Consider the following 18,106-nt stretch of genomic DNA (forward strand, 5'->3'; position numbering starts at 1 on the left):
AGCCTTGGCATCTCCTGTCTTATTACCCCTGATACCATCATGCCCAAGACATCAGAAGAATTCTACAATCTTATGCTTTGAGTGGATTCTAGTAATCCAATCTTGAACTTTCTAAACTATGGGTTGCAATGGGGTAATGTGTGATAACAGCTTGGAGTATACTCTGGATATTGATGTATTTTCTAAATTCTAGGGGGGGGGGGGGGGGGGGGGGGGGGGGGCTTGCTCAGAAAACTTTGGTGCAGCGTGAATACCATATAACAGCTTTGTATCAAATATGATAAGATTCATCAGGTTGTTTTGCTGTCCAAAATTCTTGTTCAACAGTAAAGCAAAACTTAAACCTTCACCATATATTGAGCCATCAGTACATATGTATTCATTCATTCATGGAAGAAATTTACTTTTCGTTATCACACAACCAATGTTACTTTTGTTAATTTCATCCAACCTCTGCAAAGAATGATTTCTTGAACCTTCCTGGGAGGGAAGGTCTACACTGTTCTCAATTAATATCATTCAATTCTTACATAATAATGTTTAGAGAACTTTGGATGCTGAACAAACACCGCAGTCCTTTTTAGGATAACACACACACACACACATATATATATTATTTATTTATTTATTATACTTTGTCGCTGTCTCCCGCGTTTGCGAGGTAGCGCAAGGAAACAGACGAAAGAAATGGCCCAACCCCCCCCATACACATGTATATACATACGTCCACACACGCAAATATACATACCTACACAGCTTTCCATGGTTTACCCCAGACGCTTCACATGCCTTGCTTCAATCCATATATATATATATATATATATATATATATATATATATATATATATATATATATATATGTGTGTGTGTGTGTGTGTGTGTGTTTAAGGTCAGAAGGTGTTCGTTTAAGCCTAAAGAATTGCATTACACCACTTTCTTAGCATCATAAATTCTAGGTAGCTCACTAGAATCTGAGTAAAGGCTTTCAACTTTGCAGGGACTGAATGCTACAGTGCATATTTTAATATCTAGATCAGACACTACCATAAAAATGTTAGAATGGCTTCAATCACAGAAATATTTCTTTAGCTGAAAGACTAAAGATACGAGCTCTCATTTTAATTTCGGGAAATGTCAGCTCTAACATCAATATTGATAATATTCATAACAAAGGATTTGTTGCATTTAGTAGGACTTTATTTCGCCTGCAATAATCACTCTAAACAAGTCACATCATGCTAGATTACGTTTTTAAAATTCATACCGAACTCATTTTATAAAACAATATATTATGAAAAATCCTAATCCAAGATACTTCCAGTACCTTCACTTAGCCCCAACTAATGGTAAGAAAAGAGAAAATCCTAATGCCAAAAACCTAACTCAACCTAACCTTATCAAGCCTAATGTAACCTATAATTCTTCAATATGGCATACAGTTCAATTAACAATAACAAATCCATCAATACGATCTGCATCAATGCAGATGTTTGATATGATGAAACTTGAAAGTAAAATAAGACTTTACCAACCTGTAGCCTCTTAGTTATGATACTATTGCATACCCAGCATACCCAGAGTCACTAAGTAAAAATTAACCATCCACTGAGCAGAAAACCTACATGTAAGGTCTGTGTATATATACACACACACACACACACACACACACACAAATGTCTATTCATTCTGAATACTTTATATCTTTGAGTTACCTGATATACAAGCTAAGATCTTCATAGTAATCTTAATATCATCTGAGCTACAAGGAACATTTTCTATGGTCATATCTGCAAACTACAAGGAACATTTTCTATGGGCATATCTGCAAAAAAAACTTGCTATTTCATGTATAAAAAAAAAATACTTACCCCAGGTAAGGTCTTAATGTTGTGCATCGCATTTTGTGCTTCCAGGGCTGCTTTGCGGGTATAAAACGTCACAAAACAGCATCCTGTGAATAGAATGTATATATGTTGTACATGATAGTGAAACATTACACCTTAGCATGTATGGCAGACAAACCAACTAACCATAACTAGGGATAAACCTTTCTAATAAAATTCCAGTTAGGTCACACTTCAAAGCTAAAGGTGGAATATCCTTGAATTGATAGTTTACAAAATAAATTCTTTAATAAGACAGGATCAATATTCCTTGGTTAATTACCAACTAGCCATACATCAACTCTAACTTTAAATATGGAGTGATTATTTTTTCAACAATGCTACCTACTATAGTGTTTATAGAAAACATATGAGAGCATAGTTTGAAGTACATTAATATAAATTACTCTCTAACATTACATAGGGTGAAAGTGGAGAAAATCTGGAGCTGATAAATATGAATACAGTACACAATCTTCAGAATCTATAGGAATCTTACCAAACATCCCTTCCTGTCAGAATTTATTGCGAAGATCAATATTCTTATGGAAATGTACCAATTACACCCATGAATTAACAGTACACCAATTCTCAGCGAATACTAACAGAGGTGACAGACTAAGCAACCATTTTATGCCACCACTCAACCTCCCTACAAGCAGCCACTACAAGCAACCTCAGAAGCAGACCTTTTTAATGTTAGTATATTCATACAAAACATTTAGAATATTTCTATTAAATAACTTGGCTTGTAAGGAAAATTAAATGAGGTTTTCGGAAGTTCCCTTGATTCTTTTCCATGTATTTTACCTACTTGTACATCATATAACCCAACATATTCCCAGATAAACATAACCCTCACTGGAGCCTTATTCAATTTTCATTAATAAAAAAAAAAATGCTCGAAATAATGTTCCATGACTCATTATATTTTTTGAACAGGATACAAAGAAAATCATATTGCATAACAAAATCACTTAAACATCCAAAGCTTGTTGAGTGCCATGCATAAACTGGTGTTTCATTTACTCCTATTTCTGAAAAATATCAGATACAATGACGGAGGGGAGGGCTTTGAAGATCAGCGAAAATGTGACTAGCTGATACAAAATCAGGTTAAAACATTTAAAAATTCAAAAAGTTACTATGAAAACCTCATTAGTAAATATCTTTGGATGTTACATCATTGTGTTACTTCACTGTTAATGAATCATTCTGAAGGAAAAAAAAAATACAGAAGCCGAGGTGCATGAATCACTGGGGCACCGCGGATACACCGTATGGTTCTGAATGAGAAGCATATCAATGGACCATCCCATTAGAAAGATATTTAAAGACATAGGAGCATTACATTCTTTCCCTATGAAAACCTATACGAGTCATAACTCTACGGTAAAATGTGCATTAATATATCCTTGGAAACACAACTGAATATACCCGTGAACCTATGAAAACCTCACCAAGGTTATTGACGTTTATCTTTCTTTTGCCATTAGGTTAGAGTGTTGAAATTGTAGGGAGTAAACACACTCGGCGAACACTAAACACGATTAGCGAACAAACTTCTCAGCCAATGAATGAAAATTACATAATTTTTTTCAAATTAACATAAAAAAAAATCAAGTTCAAATTATTAAAGAAAGTACAGCAAAGGTTTTCCGTACATTCTGTTTAACATTCTGTTTATTTCTTGAAGTGCTTCCCTTATTCTGATCCCACATTCCCCCAAGATTATCATGGCTCCCCCCTCCCACTACAATTATGTAATACCAGAGCTTAATATTAATCCTTAAATTCAAGCTCCCCTAGTCTAAATCATGTTTAATGAGGATATACAGGTATTGATATACACTTCTTCCATGTCCATAAATCATTCCACTTTGCCTCTGAACTGATACTTTACCTTATTTCCACATCCATAAATCACTGGTGCCCTTAAACTAACACATTATCTTTATTCCTTACTGAACGATATCGAATGTGGTAATGATAGAGACGGTTAGTATCTTTATATATAAAATGAAAAAAAAAAGTGTAGTTAAAAGTAGGTACACACATTAAAAAAAAATAAGGGAACTTAATTAAAACCAGGGATCACCTTATCTTAACCCCGCTCCTGATCATATTTCCCAGCTGGGTTTTCTTATGCCTGTAACCTAACAAGATTTGACCCAGCTTAACCTGAGACAACCGATGGGGGAAGAGGAACCTCAAGTGAACCAACCATAACTTCAACGTCGGCCAAAACGATAGAAGAAAAGAACTATTAAATTTCAGCTTTTTTGGGATAGCATGACCAGCCGCTGTTGTTGAGACTGAACCTTTTGCATAGTACTAAATCATGGGGGTTAACTGGTATATTTTCTTTTTTTTGCTAAAATATATAAGTATCTCTAAGATTTGGTCAAGGGAGGATGGCATATTACAAGCTCATCAAATAACGATGAAAAGCTCAAAACACGAGTGACATGTTTGAACTATGAGTTATTTGATTGTTACACCAAAGTACTAATTCAACAGTAAAAAAAAAAAAAAGGATAGATGTTATAAACAAATATGTTAAATGAGCCAGGCGACGAAAATGAAAGGCGTTTTGTTCAAATAAACGAAACATAAATTTGCATTTACGGGTGACTTCGTAAATACAAACATATGAAAGCTGAAAGGAGATGGTGGAAGGGGTTGTTTGTTTTGTGGTCCTGAGGGCATCCATACCTGTGTCCTGAAAGTGTGGCTCTAAACTCGCACCTGTGCTTGTTCGTCTGTTCCGTTTCTGGTTAAAAACCAAAACTTCATTCTTCTTGAAAGCATGCGTTGATACATCCCATCCCTAAGAAGGGTGACCGTTCTGATCTTTGTTACAATCGCCCTACTGTTTTGACATATACCAATTCCAAAGTCTTTGAGCTGTTCCTCAACTCCCATATCCTCAGACACTTTGAAACTCAGTCTTTTCTCTGATCACCAATATGGTTCCGCATGGCGAGATCCACTGGTGATATTCTTTCCTATCTTAATAATGTCTGGTCATCATCCCTGAAAGATTTTGGGGAGTTTTGTGCAGTTGCCCTCAACATATCCAAAGTTTTTCACAGGGTGGCATCGGGGTCTTATCTCTAAGCTCCCCTCATTTGGCTTCAACCCCCATCCCCCTTTCATTTTGCTCCATCATATCTAGCTTCCTCTCCGGCCGATCTACCTCTGTGGTTGTTGATGGACCAGCATTCCCCTATTTCTCCAACAGCAGCGGTGTCTCTTTTTAGGGTTTGGTCCTGTCCCCTACACTTTTTCTCCCCCCCCCTCTCTCTCTCTCTCTCTCTCTCTCTCTCTCTCTCTCTCTCTCTCTCTCTCTCTCTCTCAACGATTACCTCTCTTGCACAAATAACCAAATGCATTCATACGATGCATTCATCCACATCCTCCAATTCAGCTCCTTCTCTCACTCGATCTGCTTATCTTCTTGATATAGCTTCCTTAGTAAACGCAGACTTGGGGTAGACGAAATTTTAAGTTTAACGTCTCTAAGACCCAGTTTCTACTCTTCTCACAACACTCGTCTCTCCTTTGATGGTTCTGTAACTCCACCTCTTAATTAACATACTTGGTGTTACTGTCACTAAAAGGGGAAGGAGCAGGGGGCTGGAAATTCTCCCCTCCACGAACAGAGAAGGGGGCCAAGTGAGGCTTTTCCCTCTTCGGCTCAGTCCTCTGTTCTTAACGTTACCTCGCTAACGCGGGAAATGGCGATATACATACATACATACATACATACATACATACATACACACACACACACACATATATATATATATATATATATATATATATATATATATATATATATATATATATATATATATATATATATATATATATTCCTATGAGTCCACGGGAAAAATGAAACACGATAAGTTCCCAAGTGCACTTTCATGTAATAATCACATCATCATGGGAGACACAAGAGAGAAATACAACAGTCAGTCTCCCCTGATGATGTGATTAGTACACGAAAGTGCACTTGGGAACTTATCGTGTTTCATTTTCCTAGTGGACTCATTAGGAATATACTTGATCACGCGAAAACAGTGATCCTTTCCAACACACACACACACACACACACACACACACACACACACACACACACACACATATCAAAAGGGTTAAAATAATTGTATGTATCATATAACTCAGCATTGGGTTCATTATATACCGTGCATCTTAATTAGGCGATTCCCCCATGTCACCCCATCTCTGGTGATTATGCCACAACGAAGATGCGAATCATTACGATATATCTTGACTGTTAAGGTGTTTGGATGTGGTTTTCACGTTTTGCTGTTCATTTTACAGGTGTGTTACCTACTCCCACATTAATGAACCCTCATTTTCCTTGCTAAACAATCAACGTCTTATCAACATCAAATACGAAATGTAAGATAGCTCGTTCCTCCCCAGGTGTTTCTATTACACAGAAGTATGTACCGAACCTTTAATTAACAGCACACGGTCCTTTACTTGGTTGTTCACTGGAACACATTTGCCGGCGCACACTGCATCAAATTCCCTGCAACCAGTTCTGGACAAGAGACCTCAAATATAACGTATATATATATATATATATATATATATATATATATATATATATATATATATATATATATATATATATATATATTGGAAAGGATCACAATTTTGCGCGTGATCAAGATATTCCTATGAGTCCACGGGGAAAATGAAACACGAAAAGTTCCCAAGTGCACTTTCGTGTAATAATCACATCATCAGGGGAGACACAAGAGAGAAATATAACAGTCAGTTGATATACATCGAAGAGACGTCCTAGCTTCGTCTATTCGATGTATATCAACTGACTGTTATATTTCTCTCTTGTGTCTCCCCTGATGATGTGAATATTACACGAAAGTGCACTTGGGAACTTTTCGTGTTTCATAGGAATATATATATATATATATATATATATATATATATATATATATATATATATATATATATATATAAATGACATCGAATATCGGGTAAACTTCCATTAGTGAGGTGAAGTCATCATAAGCTCTGATGATTTCACAAGGGCTTCACTTAATTATACACTAATAAACAGCACGTTTGCCCTTGATGTTCAAAGCCCTCCCCTACAATCGTCTTGTTTATCGTCAACTACAATACATAATTACGATCCAAATCTTGTTTTACAGGTTATATTATATCCTCCATACTGTAAGATCATGGACATTTCAAAGTGAAATTCTAAGTGCAGCTACACTGGAATTTTTCCGTATCTTTTGTAGTAAGGTTCTACGTTGCGTTGCTTGCTTTTTTTTTTTTTTTTTTTTTTTTTTGCATATTCACAAAGCAACCATCTCCCTTAAAGACTCCTACATAACCGTGTGATCCAAGTCCTGCACATCCCTAATTAACATACACCCTTCGTCCTCCATCACGTTGTTTAGAATTTATATGGCAATTTCGATAACTGCCTTGCAATACTAGGACTGATTCTCTCTCTCTCTCTCTCTCTCTCTCTCTCTCTCTCTCTCTCTCTCTCTCTCTCTCTCTCCCTTCCCTTCCCTTCTGCAGATTTAGAGGCCATACAGAAGCATTTAACCTCACCGGACTCTGGCCTCCCGTTCAATTACACTAGACCTGATACCTTCTTCCTAAGGGGGACTCGTACATAGTTATCTCGTGGTATGGGGACTAATTGGTTTTTGTCATCGCGAATTTATGGCGAGCAGACCACAATACTCCCCTCACAGGCAGCAAACTGGTTTCACTTGGCTTAACTGAGTGCTCTCCATTGTCAGTCACTAATGTCAATGAGCATTCTTCATTCCTGACACTGTAAAATGAACGGTTTGAATATACTGGGATTTAAAAGGGAGGGAGCATTAGCTGTTGTCGTCATGATAGAGTAATGCACTACACACACACACACAGTCAATTATACGAATATAGAAGGGAGTAAATGACGAGGGCTAATGTCTATTAAACAATATTATCCTCCATCCTATCTAACCTTTGGCTTCTTGTTAACTTTCATTTCTATTCTACTCCTGCCTATACTTAAGTAAATGTTCCGTGAATAATAATAATAATAATAATAATAATAATAAAAATGAAGAATGGCTATTTTTCGTCTGTTTCCTAGCGGTTAAGCATAATAATAATAATAATAATAATAATAATAATAATAATAATAATATTTATAATATCAAATAATAACAATTATAATTTCATGATTATTATCATAAACATGGACTGTGCGATGATTATAAAGAAACAGTAGGAAAAAACTATATTAAGCAGTTAAGCGTTCTGAATGGACGTTGCTAAACAATTTTAAGCCGTTGAAAGCTCTGACCGGTCAAAAAGGAGGCGATCGTATCATTTATCTTTCACCTTTTTTCTTTTACATGTTAGCCATTTCCCGCGATGCAGGTAGCGCCAGGAAAAGACGAAGAAATGGCCTCATTCACTCACATGCACTTTCTAGTTGTCATATAAAATGCACCGAAACCAAAGTACCCTATACACAGACCTCTCTAGTTTCCCCCAACCATATATATATATATATATATATATATATATATATATATATATATATATATATATATATATATTCATACCACATCGCTCCAATTCGTTCACACCCTCTTGCATGTTCAGACCCCGAACCCTCGAAGCATTTTTCACTCCAGCCTTACACACCCTCCTTGGTCTTCCCCTTTCCCTTGTTTCCTTAACTTCAGAGGTGTACACCATCTTGGGTATGTCAGAGGTCTTTGGCAAGAGAGACTATACTCGTCAAAGGCGAATTTCAAGTCACTGTGTTACCTCTCGCAGGGGAGAGCCCCAAATCAATCACACACTAACTGAAAAACCAAATACAGACATTAAATCATAAACAACTACGAAGCAGTCATATAACTTGTACACAAAGGGGAAGAGAGAGGTAAGATAAGTGAAATCTGAAGCGTTAATAACATGATTGCAGCCTAGTCAATGCTACACGGAGAACAACCATATGTGATACCCGAGATCAAGTGTAAGCAGTTAAATAGTAGAATCAAAAGGAATCATATTAGACGAAGGAAAATCGAAATGGGAGAGAAAGCTAAAGGTTAAAGAAGTTGATACAGAGACGATGAGTTGAATATGTATCTTGGTGACATACGAACATAGATTAGTGTCTGAAATGATCATTGCTACATTAGGTTAATATACAGACTAGAAAGTACCTTGAGAAACTCGTATACGGAATATTACGTTAATAATGATGATGATGATGATGATGATGATGATGATAATAATAATAATAATAATAATAATAATAATAATAATAATAATAATAATAAAATAATCTCCCTCCGTAAGTGCCTTTCCAAATAGGTCTGTTTTATCTTAAATATTTCGTATTAACGCTCCTCCCTTCCTATGCTCGTGGCTGTGTCGTCAACAAGAGTTTAAAAAATTCATACATAAAATGTTTACACCACCGCCATCTACCGGAACGCACCCCCAAAACAGAAGATATACATTAACGATCAATACATACATGGTTCACCAATCAGCTCTCCGTGCTCACTCAAATGAGCCTCTATGTATTTTAGATATTTGCTTGCGCCTCCCACTGCTTACATGAGATGGAGGTGAAGTCATACACTGTCACTTCACATATGATACAGTTCGCATGCATCCTCTCAAAACTGATGGCAGACTGGATGGCCATGCATAAAAATTTCCTCATTGTCTAAACATTTAGTCAAACATATTTACTCATCTTATGAAGACAATGGTTCCGTTGCTTACAGTCCATCATACTTATCATTTGATTTGAAGACTTTCCCTACATAAGAAATGTTTAATGAGTATCAATACGGAAACAAATATCAGCTCTGATGAGCTTAAATTCTAATTAACTTTGCCAAGGTCGACGAAAAGGTCACATCCATCGCCAGCATGTTTCAGGGAGTGTTAAGTTAAATGTTAGACCAATCAGCCTTACCTAACCCCGAACCCCTGACTCCAACCTCAACATGACCCAGAGGTTTTGCAGAAATAACGATAAAAATAAACGAATCGGCAACACGACGTTTGGTCCACCGATGCCGCCTAGTCGGCAAAATAACCAGCTAATTTCCACCTCTTTCAACACAAGTTCTCTTCTTTTTGTTATCTGAGCCTTTGGGTTCAGTGGTGTGTTAGCTCTGGGTCTGGGTTACGCCATAAAGATAAATATCTAACTATCCTATACCTACATATTGTAGAAACACGTGATTCCTCAGCAAGATAATAATTAGTAAAGGCAATTGAACAGTAACCTCTACATGTGTCTAACACCCAAGACCAAATATATTCTTTAAACGATGAATTCTGTTTTCTTTTTCCTAGCTGCACATACAGACTGTAACTGTCACCCAGCTCGAAACTATGGGGGTATAAAACTAGTTGAAATAGCATAATACATATTCCAATTCGCCCTACTGGTTCAGTGCATGAACCAGATTAATCAATGCACTTTCAATCACTTGATATCTTTCCCAGGTGGTTTACGCGGAGAGCAATTCTCCTCTTATTACGAAGACTTGTACAGAATAATCTCAAATATTGTATACCCTTGGTACAAACAACACCTGTACAAAAGAATGGCAGTCACCACTCATCAAATTCATGCGACTACCAAAAGCTGCGTTGCTAGGCTCAACGCGACAAAGACGTCTGATACTATTGTAAGAGCCATCTTTTAACACGCCAAAGATGTCTGGTATCAATACTATACTAGCCACATTCTCCTTAGACAAATTAAAATGCCTGTCTGCACGAGATAAACTAAACCAATCTTAAAATGTGAAGAAGAAAAACAAATTAAAATGCCTGTCTGCAGGAGATAAACTAAACCAATCTTAAAATGTTAAGAAGAAAAATGAAACAACGGTTTCGATAAAAGTATGAATAATTCCTACAAGAAATGGCACAAAACTTAATTGACATTTCAAGCTTGAATGTACTTCCGGCAAGAATCGAAGTCAGTTTACACAGCTTCTCCAAGAATAGACGGAAGCTAATGTACAAGAAAGAGCTCCACTGAGTCTGTATTTAGTTTATCTAACAGTTAAGTGACCCTTTGTGATGCTTGACCCCTTTGCCCTACCGCTAAGGATAAGCATGACCTGCATAAGCGACCATAGGGGTAAAGAGCACAGAAAACGACTGGTGCCACAGCGATTCTAAATAATAGGAATTCCATGCTCCAGCAATGATGATCAGAGAGTAATCGGTTGTGTCCAATCTGGAGAGAATGACGCAAACATTTCTATTTCAAGTCCTACTTCATATACAGCTTGGAACTGGTAGCCTGAAGTATGAACACCATATTCCAATGACTGAAGCTACGTTTCATTCATTCCCCACATAACTAACACATTGTTAAGACTTCCACTGGCATCTGAAGTTAACGTACTGATGGCCTTGTTAAATGCACGACATTAATTCTAAGACTCCTTCGGTCTCTTTTTCTTAATCGCATGATGGCCAAACTATGATTGATAACATAAAAAAAGAGAGAAACTCATACACTGTTCACACCAAAGCAAACCTCCCAATACTACTTACGATAACATGTGTATGAAATAGAGACGATGCATTTTGTGATATCTGGGCTTGACAAACGATCGCTACCACGGAAGGCTTTTAAATCAAATACCTCGGTCGTATTTCATGCACCACGCTTTTACAATCATTGTAACTTCCCAATGGAAATAATGAATAGTCGATAAATACTCGATATATTCAGAAAAAAAAAAGCGTTACGTGAAAGCATTGTTAAGCTACGCTTATGAAGAAATGTGGGAGATTACAGAGATTACAATACTGTTACCTTATACTTACTAGTCAGGTTATTTATGCTTGTAAATCATTTACTCTCTGCCGACCACTGAAAGTGGATTCTTGGCGTGGTAACTTTGCTAGCATGAGCGGTTCGTTTTAAATCTAAAGTTAACGCCCAAAACGTCGAGCGTCCAACAGGAATAACCTAACTGAGGTCAATATTGGGAAAAAAAATATATAAACATGACAGTTCCACGTTACTGACACTCTTATGAAGGATTATAGGAATAGTTTCCGATCCCATGGAGCATATACGATATAGGTTTCGTGTGTTAACCTTTCTGTTGGCAGACAAGTCTTCATTTCGTTGAAACGATCAGATATCCTGAAGGGATCTGCCCACAGACCTATGGCATTGACATGCGAATCAAGCACAATATCAACTCACATGACGCATACAGGCATCAGGGAAGTCTTTCCCCGTCCTTTTTCTGTCTTAATACACGAGGAAAATCAAGAGTGGAACCCGTTTCAAAGCCTCGTTGCTTAGTTAGGGTGAAGGATCATCTTCCACAATGATGATAACCATACTTTCATCGTTCAATCAGATAAAAATACTAAGTTTGTTTACACGAGAAAATTGTCAACCTCCCTTTTCTGCCCCCCCCCCCCCCTCCCACACACACACACACACACACACACACACACACTGTCCTATTCCTCTTTCTTCCCCATTTCCCTATCATTTCTTACCTCGCCTGATTGTCAAGAGATGGTCACATCTCGGTTATATGTAAATTTTATATATGTAGAAAAAAAAATCTACCAAATCAAAAATAGTAACCACTGTATATATATTTCTCACCATCCTATCACTTTTTTTTTTCTCGCTGCACGGTATGGGAATATACATACAAGTCAGGACATAAATGAAATGACTGATAAATTAGGTTACTGAAATCATCCTTCTTTAACAGATATCTGAAAATAATAGTTTGCCCGCAGAAAAAAATACCACATTTTCCATTAGTTAAAAGCTGTCCCCTGAAGGGAAATCCTGCTTGTTCTCTAACTTGTTCCTTGACATGATGATATGACAGTCGCCAGCAAATTCACCGCGGAACAATTAAGGAAAACTCGAACACCGAGGAGCGTATCCGGGTGAGGGGAAGGGATGGGAGGGGAAGGTGAGGGGGAAAGGGGGGGGAGGGGGCGTGCCCACTGCAGCTACACAGTACACATCAAACTTGATAATGAAGATGACTTAACTACATCATTACAATTCCTCTAAACCTCTTTGTCCCTCGGTGGAAAAATAAATGTTCATTGTTTCCGTCATTGACACCTAGGGACACCCCCCGGTCACATAAGCCGTTCATTGTTTCAGTCACTGACACCCAGTCACATAAGCCTGTCCACTTGACCGCACCCCTAAATCACAAACATATGTATGTAATTAAATATCTTTGTCATATGTATATAATTATGATTCTTTTTTGTCTTTTCCCAGAAGCTTATTAATTTGTTTCACTGAACAAAACTCTCTTGATTACAGCTATCATCTGAAATCTATTTGATTACAAAAAAAAAATGGTTGCCGCACTCATTATAAATTTACCTCACCACAACAGTTGGGTGGTTTTAAGAGAATTTAACGAATATTCATTATCAAACTTGTCATCCAAGTTACTCAAAAAGTGCTAATTAGGTTTCTAAGAAACAACCTGTCCTCATACACCGTTCTTATTTTCAGCTTTTCAATAATTACCTCAAGACTTGACCAAATTCTAGATAGGCACCTGCTTTATACTTTTTCTTTATGCTGGAGGCTCCAGTCGAGGACAAAACTCCAAATTAAGGTTCAGCCTCAACTGAAATATATAGAGGTTAGTGAAAGGGGAAAAAAAAGAACACATGAGGAAAAGTAAAAAGTGTCAAGACATAGTTCCTGGGAAAGACATGAGAGTGTAGAAATGTAGGGAAAGAAACAGATATCAAAACGGCCCAACCTCGAGTTGCCAACCAAGTCTTCCAATGAGCTATCGAATATATGAAGATATCGATGCCAAATACAGAATATAAGATGGAAACGGGACTGACCATACCACACGAGATTTGTCAAAATATATAAGAATGATGAAGGAAGGCCATAGCTTCGAAGATAACGAAATTGTTGAATGTGCGATGATAAATACAGGATAGATAGAGAAGTTTTAAAACCAGGAAGATGATAACTGCGCTTTTTCCCTCCTGAATGGGCTACTACTGTGAGCTAAGAATTCTTAAAACCTACCCACCATTCCCCATACGTCGTAGTTCTTCCTTCGATCTCGTTCAAACTATTCGGCCGCTTCCTTCCTTGATTAATAAATCTACAACAATGCAATATTCCACCCGCAAACTGTGACTCCAAAACCGCCCCTTCAGTGAGGCCGATTAATCTACCTGGACTTTCGCAACCGAGGCGCTGTGTTCTGCCAGAGCTGACTTACAGCAGCAGCGGGTCGGACCACCACCTCCTCCCCGACGTCTCCGTCCGACAGGTGGCGCCACCTGCTAAATTCAGCGCCACTGCAAAACATTCATCGCAAATTTCTCCCTACATCCTTCAAATCTGGTGGACCCCTTGAACGACTGAGTTCTACTTTCCAAACAGTGGAGTAAGCAACGCATAACTTAAATGTTACTTCAGGGCTAGAGCAGAAGACTGGTAACAATACTAGCAATGATAATTATCATTACATAAAGCTGTCTTCTACAGACCCGAGTGTTGACTATAGCGTATTCAAGTGTCTGATAAGTTGGCTGCTTGCTAAGGCATAGACACCCCCCCCCCCCAAAAAAAAAATGAGACAAGTTAACCACAGTAAAAGAGCTCTCCTTACCATAACATATACTCTGCCAATGCTATGTTTCACAAGAGAGGCACGAAATGTAATGACGACATCGTTATCCAGGTCTTACTTTGATCTGGGACTTTCATATATTTTTCAATGACCAAAGTCGATCATAATCTGCCATGATATGCTTAAGCATAGGAATCAGAGAGTATCAGAGCGCATGCAGTTTAAGCTACCCGTCTCCATCTTAAATATATATATATATATATATATATATATATATATATATATATATATATATATATATATATATATATATTTTTTTTCATACATATTCGCCATTTCCAGCGTTAGCGTCAAGAACAGATGACAGCCGTAGAGGGTAAAATCCTCACGTGGCCCCCTTCTCTGTTCCTTCTTTTGGAGAAGTACAACTGAAGGGGAGGCTTTTCCAGCCCGCGTGCCCCCACCCCTTTTAGCCGTCGTCTTCTGCGACGAGAAGGGAATACGCGGGAAAAATCCTTTCTCCCCTATCCCCCGGATATATAAATTATATATATATCATATATATAAACTACATGATACACAAGACTCCAACATATCCACATCTATATATGCATGCGCGACTTTGCCCGACCTGTAATATTAGGCATACGACATTAGTGTACCCTCTCCACGTTCCATCAAACACGATATGATCTGGGCCACTGACAGAAAATTAGAATGTAGCACATCAACAAGGACTCATCCCTGAAAATACGAAGGACCGGTAGCTTCGGTAATGTCTAATAAGTTCGATCACGTCCAACCAGTTAAAGCAGAGTTTTCAATGGCATAGTTCAACTCCTTGAGTTGAGGGAATGACCCTTGAGCAAGACTAGAAATTCTGGGAATGATGCCACGACCTTCGGACCTGACTGTAAAGGACCATTTAACAGAATTATGCTCAAGTGTGATGAAACTGCAGAGTCCCGACTAAGCTGATCATCGGTAAGCATAGTGCTGGCCTATTCAACAAATGTTGGCCCAATCTTACTTTGAGCCTGGATCAGCTGGTCGACTTACTCCGAAGTATAATCATCAAAACAAATTTGATTTTCCTCCGCTAAAGCCCAACATGTAATCTCTCGAACATGCACCTATTCATGGTTGATTCGGATCGTTTCGACTTTAAGATGAGGATATATATATATATATATATATATATATATATATATATATATATATATATATATATATATACATATATATATATATATATATATATATATATATATATATATATATATATTTTTTTTTTTTTTTCATACTATTCGCCATTTCCCGCGTTAGCAAGGTAGCGTTAAGAACAGAGGACTGGACCTTTGAGGGAATATCCTCACCTGGCCCCCTTCTCTGTTCCCTCTTTTGGAAAATCAAAAAAAACTGAGAGGGGAGGATTTTCAGCCCCCCCCGCTCCCTTCCCTTTTAGTCGCCTTCTACATCACGCAGGGAATACGTGGGAAGTATTCTTTCTCCCCTATCCCCAGGGAATATATATATATATATATATATATATATATATATATATATATATATATATATATACCTTTTCTTCCCAAGCCTGGTTAGATTCTATAGACAAATTTCCCACCCGAACTTCAATATGGTTAACTACAGGTACTGATCGCAAGTTCAACTCCGGGACGTAAGTAAGCTGGTTACGAAGAGCGTAACAATATACATATACAACCACAAATGAAACAAGCAAGGGGCGTAAATAGAGAAAAGTCAACACTCCCACTAGGAATGAGGAGGGAAGCGACGGCAGTAAAGCCATGCCATCTGGTGGGCGAGAAGCGAACTTGCCCAGCGATGATCCTTCTCGGCGACGGCATGACCACCTGGGCCGAGCCTAGCACACTCCCTAGCTCATAACCAAACTCCTCACCATAAGATATATATATGTGTATATATATATACATATATATATATATATATATATATATATATATATATATATATATATATATATATATATATATATATATTCTACTCATGGTTAACTACTCATGGAATCATTCGTAAAAGGCATATTATTTCGCAAATAAAATACCCCGAAAGACCATCCAACACTATTATATAGAAAAAGGCTGAAGGGCACGTGAAAATGCATCTTTACGCATAATAAATCTGCTTGCGTATATGTGGATGATATATCAACATGGACAGTTACAAGATCTACTGACCGTCTGAGAATTCATACATACGTTTAAGTCACAAACATCAAAAATCATTAATACGTTTCACTCAATCAAAAGAGACTTGTGAACAAACATGAAGCCAAAATGAACTAGGCAGATACTTAAAACTAGCAAAGGAGAGAAATACGCGCCTTTATTATGCATGAGGAAGCGTGTCTGAAACCCTCCCCTGCAGCTGGGCTTGGTTTTCCCCCAATCCTCTCTCTCTCTCTCTCTCTCTCTCTCTCTCTCTCTCTCTCTCTCTCTCTCTCTCTCTATGTACATGTCAGGCAAATGAAGGAACCTTGGACACCACCGCAATGTAATTCCCAAGAGGGAAAGCGGCGGACCTACCTACATACTAGTAAATCATTCAGACTCTTAGCCCAGTTGCCTCCAGTTAGAGAAATCATGAAATCATCCAACTTATCATTACTACCGCAAATTCCTTACAAAAAAAAAAAAAAGAAACCGCAGATATAAACAGCTGAAAATCTAAAAAAAAGAAATAGAAAATGAACTTGCGCGAGGCGATATGGCAACACTGGCTGCTAACTAAATAACTCCATCTACATTAGCAGGATTGGACTCTTGGGGCGGACCCCGACTGAGAGATATACCCAAGAATTATACGTTCAACACCTGTGTGGGTTGTACACACTTGCGCTTAAGAGGCCAAAGCGTTGAGCTCGTTCTGTAATAGCGCAAGAAGACATTCCTCCTACGTACTTCTTAAAAGAAGCTTGAGCTGATGAGCTGCTCATAGAACGTTCTCTTTCATTGCCGTCAGAGTGGAGGAGGCGTTGTGGGTCGTATCAGCTAAGGTAGGAGTAGTGTTGTAAGGTAGGGTAAGAGAGGGGGGGGGGGGCTTTGGGAATGGACTAAGAATACATGTTGGGGAGTGGGTAAGAAAGGGGAATTTTTTTTTTTTTTATGGCGGTAAATCAGAGTATAGGTGGTGACGGGTAATTCACATGTGTTACTCGAGGTGCCAAGGAATGGGAGGATGGGTGAGTAGCGCGTTCGAAAATAATAGTATGAAAAAAAGAGAAAAGGGACACTGAGGGGGGGATTAGATGAGGAAATGTGGTATAATGAGTATTAGTGTGGTGTAGGTTGTGAACGGGACGTTGTGGGCGGGTACCAAAGTAATAACTGTATGGTGTGAGGCACAAGAATATATTGCTGCTGGTTAATTGAAATGTATGTGTTAGTGTGGGTAAAGTGACGGGATGTTCTGGGACTGGCTGGTTTGGGAGGGTAGGGAGACTGACGCAAAACAGGAATCGGATAATATTATGGTAAGTGAAAAGAT

At 38.0% G+C, this 18,106-nt stretch overlaps 1 protein-coding gene across 45 annotated transcripts in view; it reads right to left on the reverse strand.

Moving 5' to 3' along the window:
• The window catches only part of LOC139762916 (CUGBP Elav-like family member 1), a 464,351-nt gene that overhangs the window by 184,625 nt on the left and 261,620 nt on the right, over nt 1-18,106 (reverse strand). For 44 of the 45 annotated variants that reach the window (XR_011715864.1, XM_071688195.1, XM_071688391.1 and 41 more), the window contains one exon: nt 1,869-1,951. Coding sequence is in view for 44 of the 45 variants with exons in the window: in XM_071688195.1 (XP_071544296.1) it covers nt 1,869-1,951 (83 nt within the window). In the remaining variant the exon portion in view is untranslated. Of the gene's footprint in view, nt 1-1,868; nt 1,952-3,343; nt 3,415-18,106 lie in introns of those variants that run through there. The other variant, XM_071688523.1, reaches the window with a different exon arrangement.

Source organism: Panulirus ornatus, chromosome 3 (genome assembly GCF_036320965.1).
Source record: "Panulirus ornatus isolate Po-2019 chromosome 3, ASM3632096v1, whole genome shotgun sequence".
In the NCBI taxonomy this organism is placed as follows: Eukaryota; Metazoa; Arthropoda; class Malacostraca; order Decapoda; family Palinuridae; genus Panulirus; species Panulirus ornatus.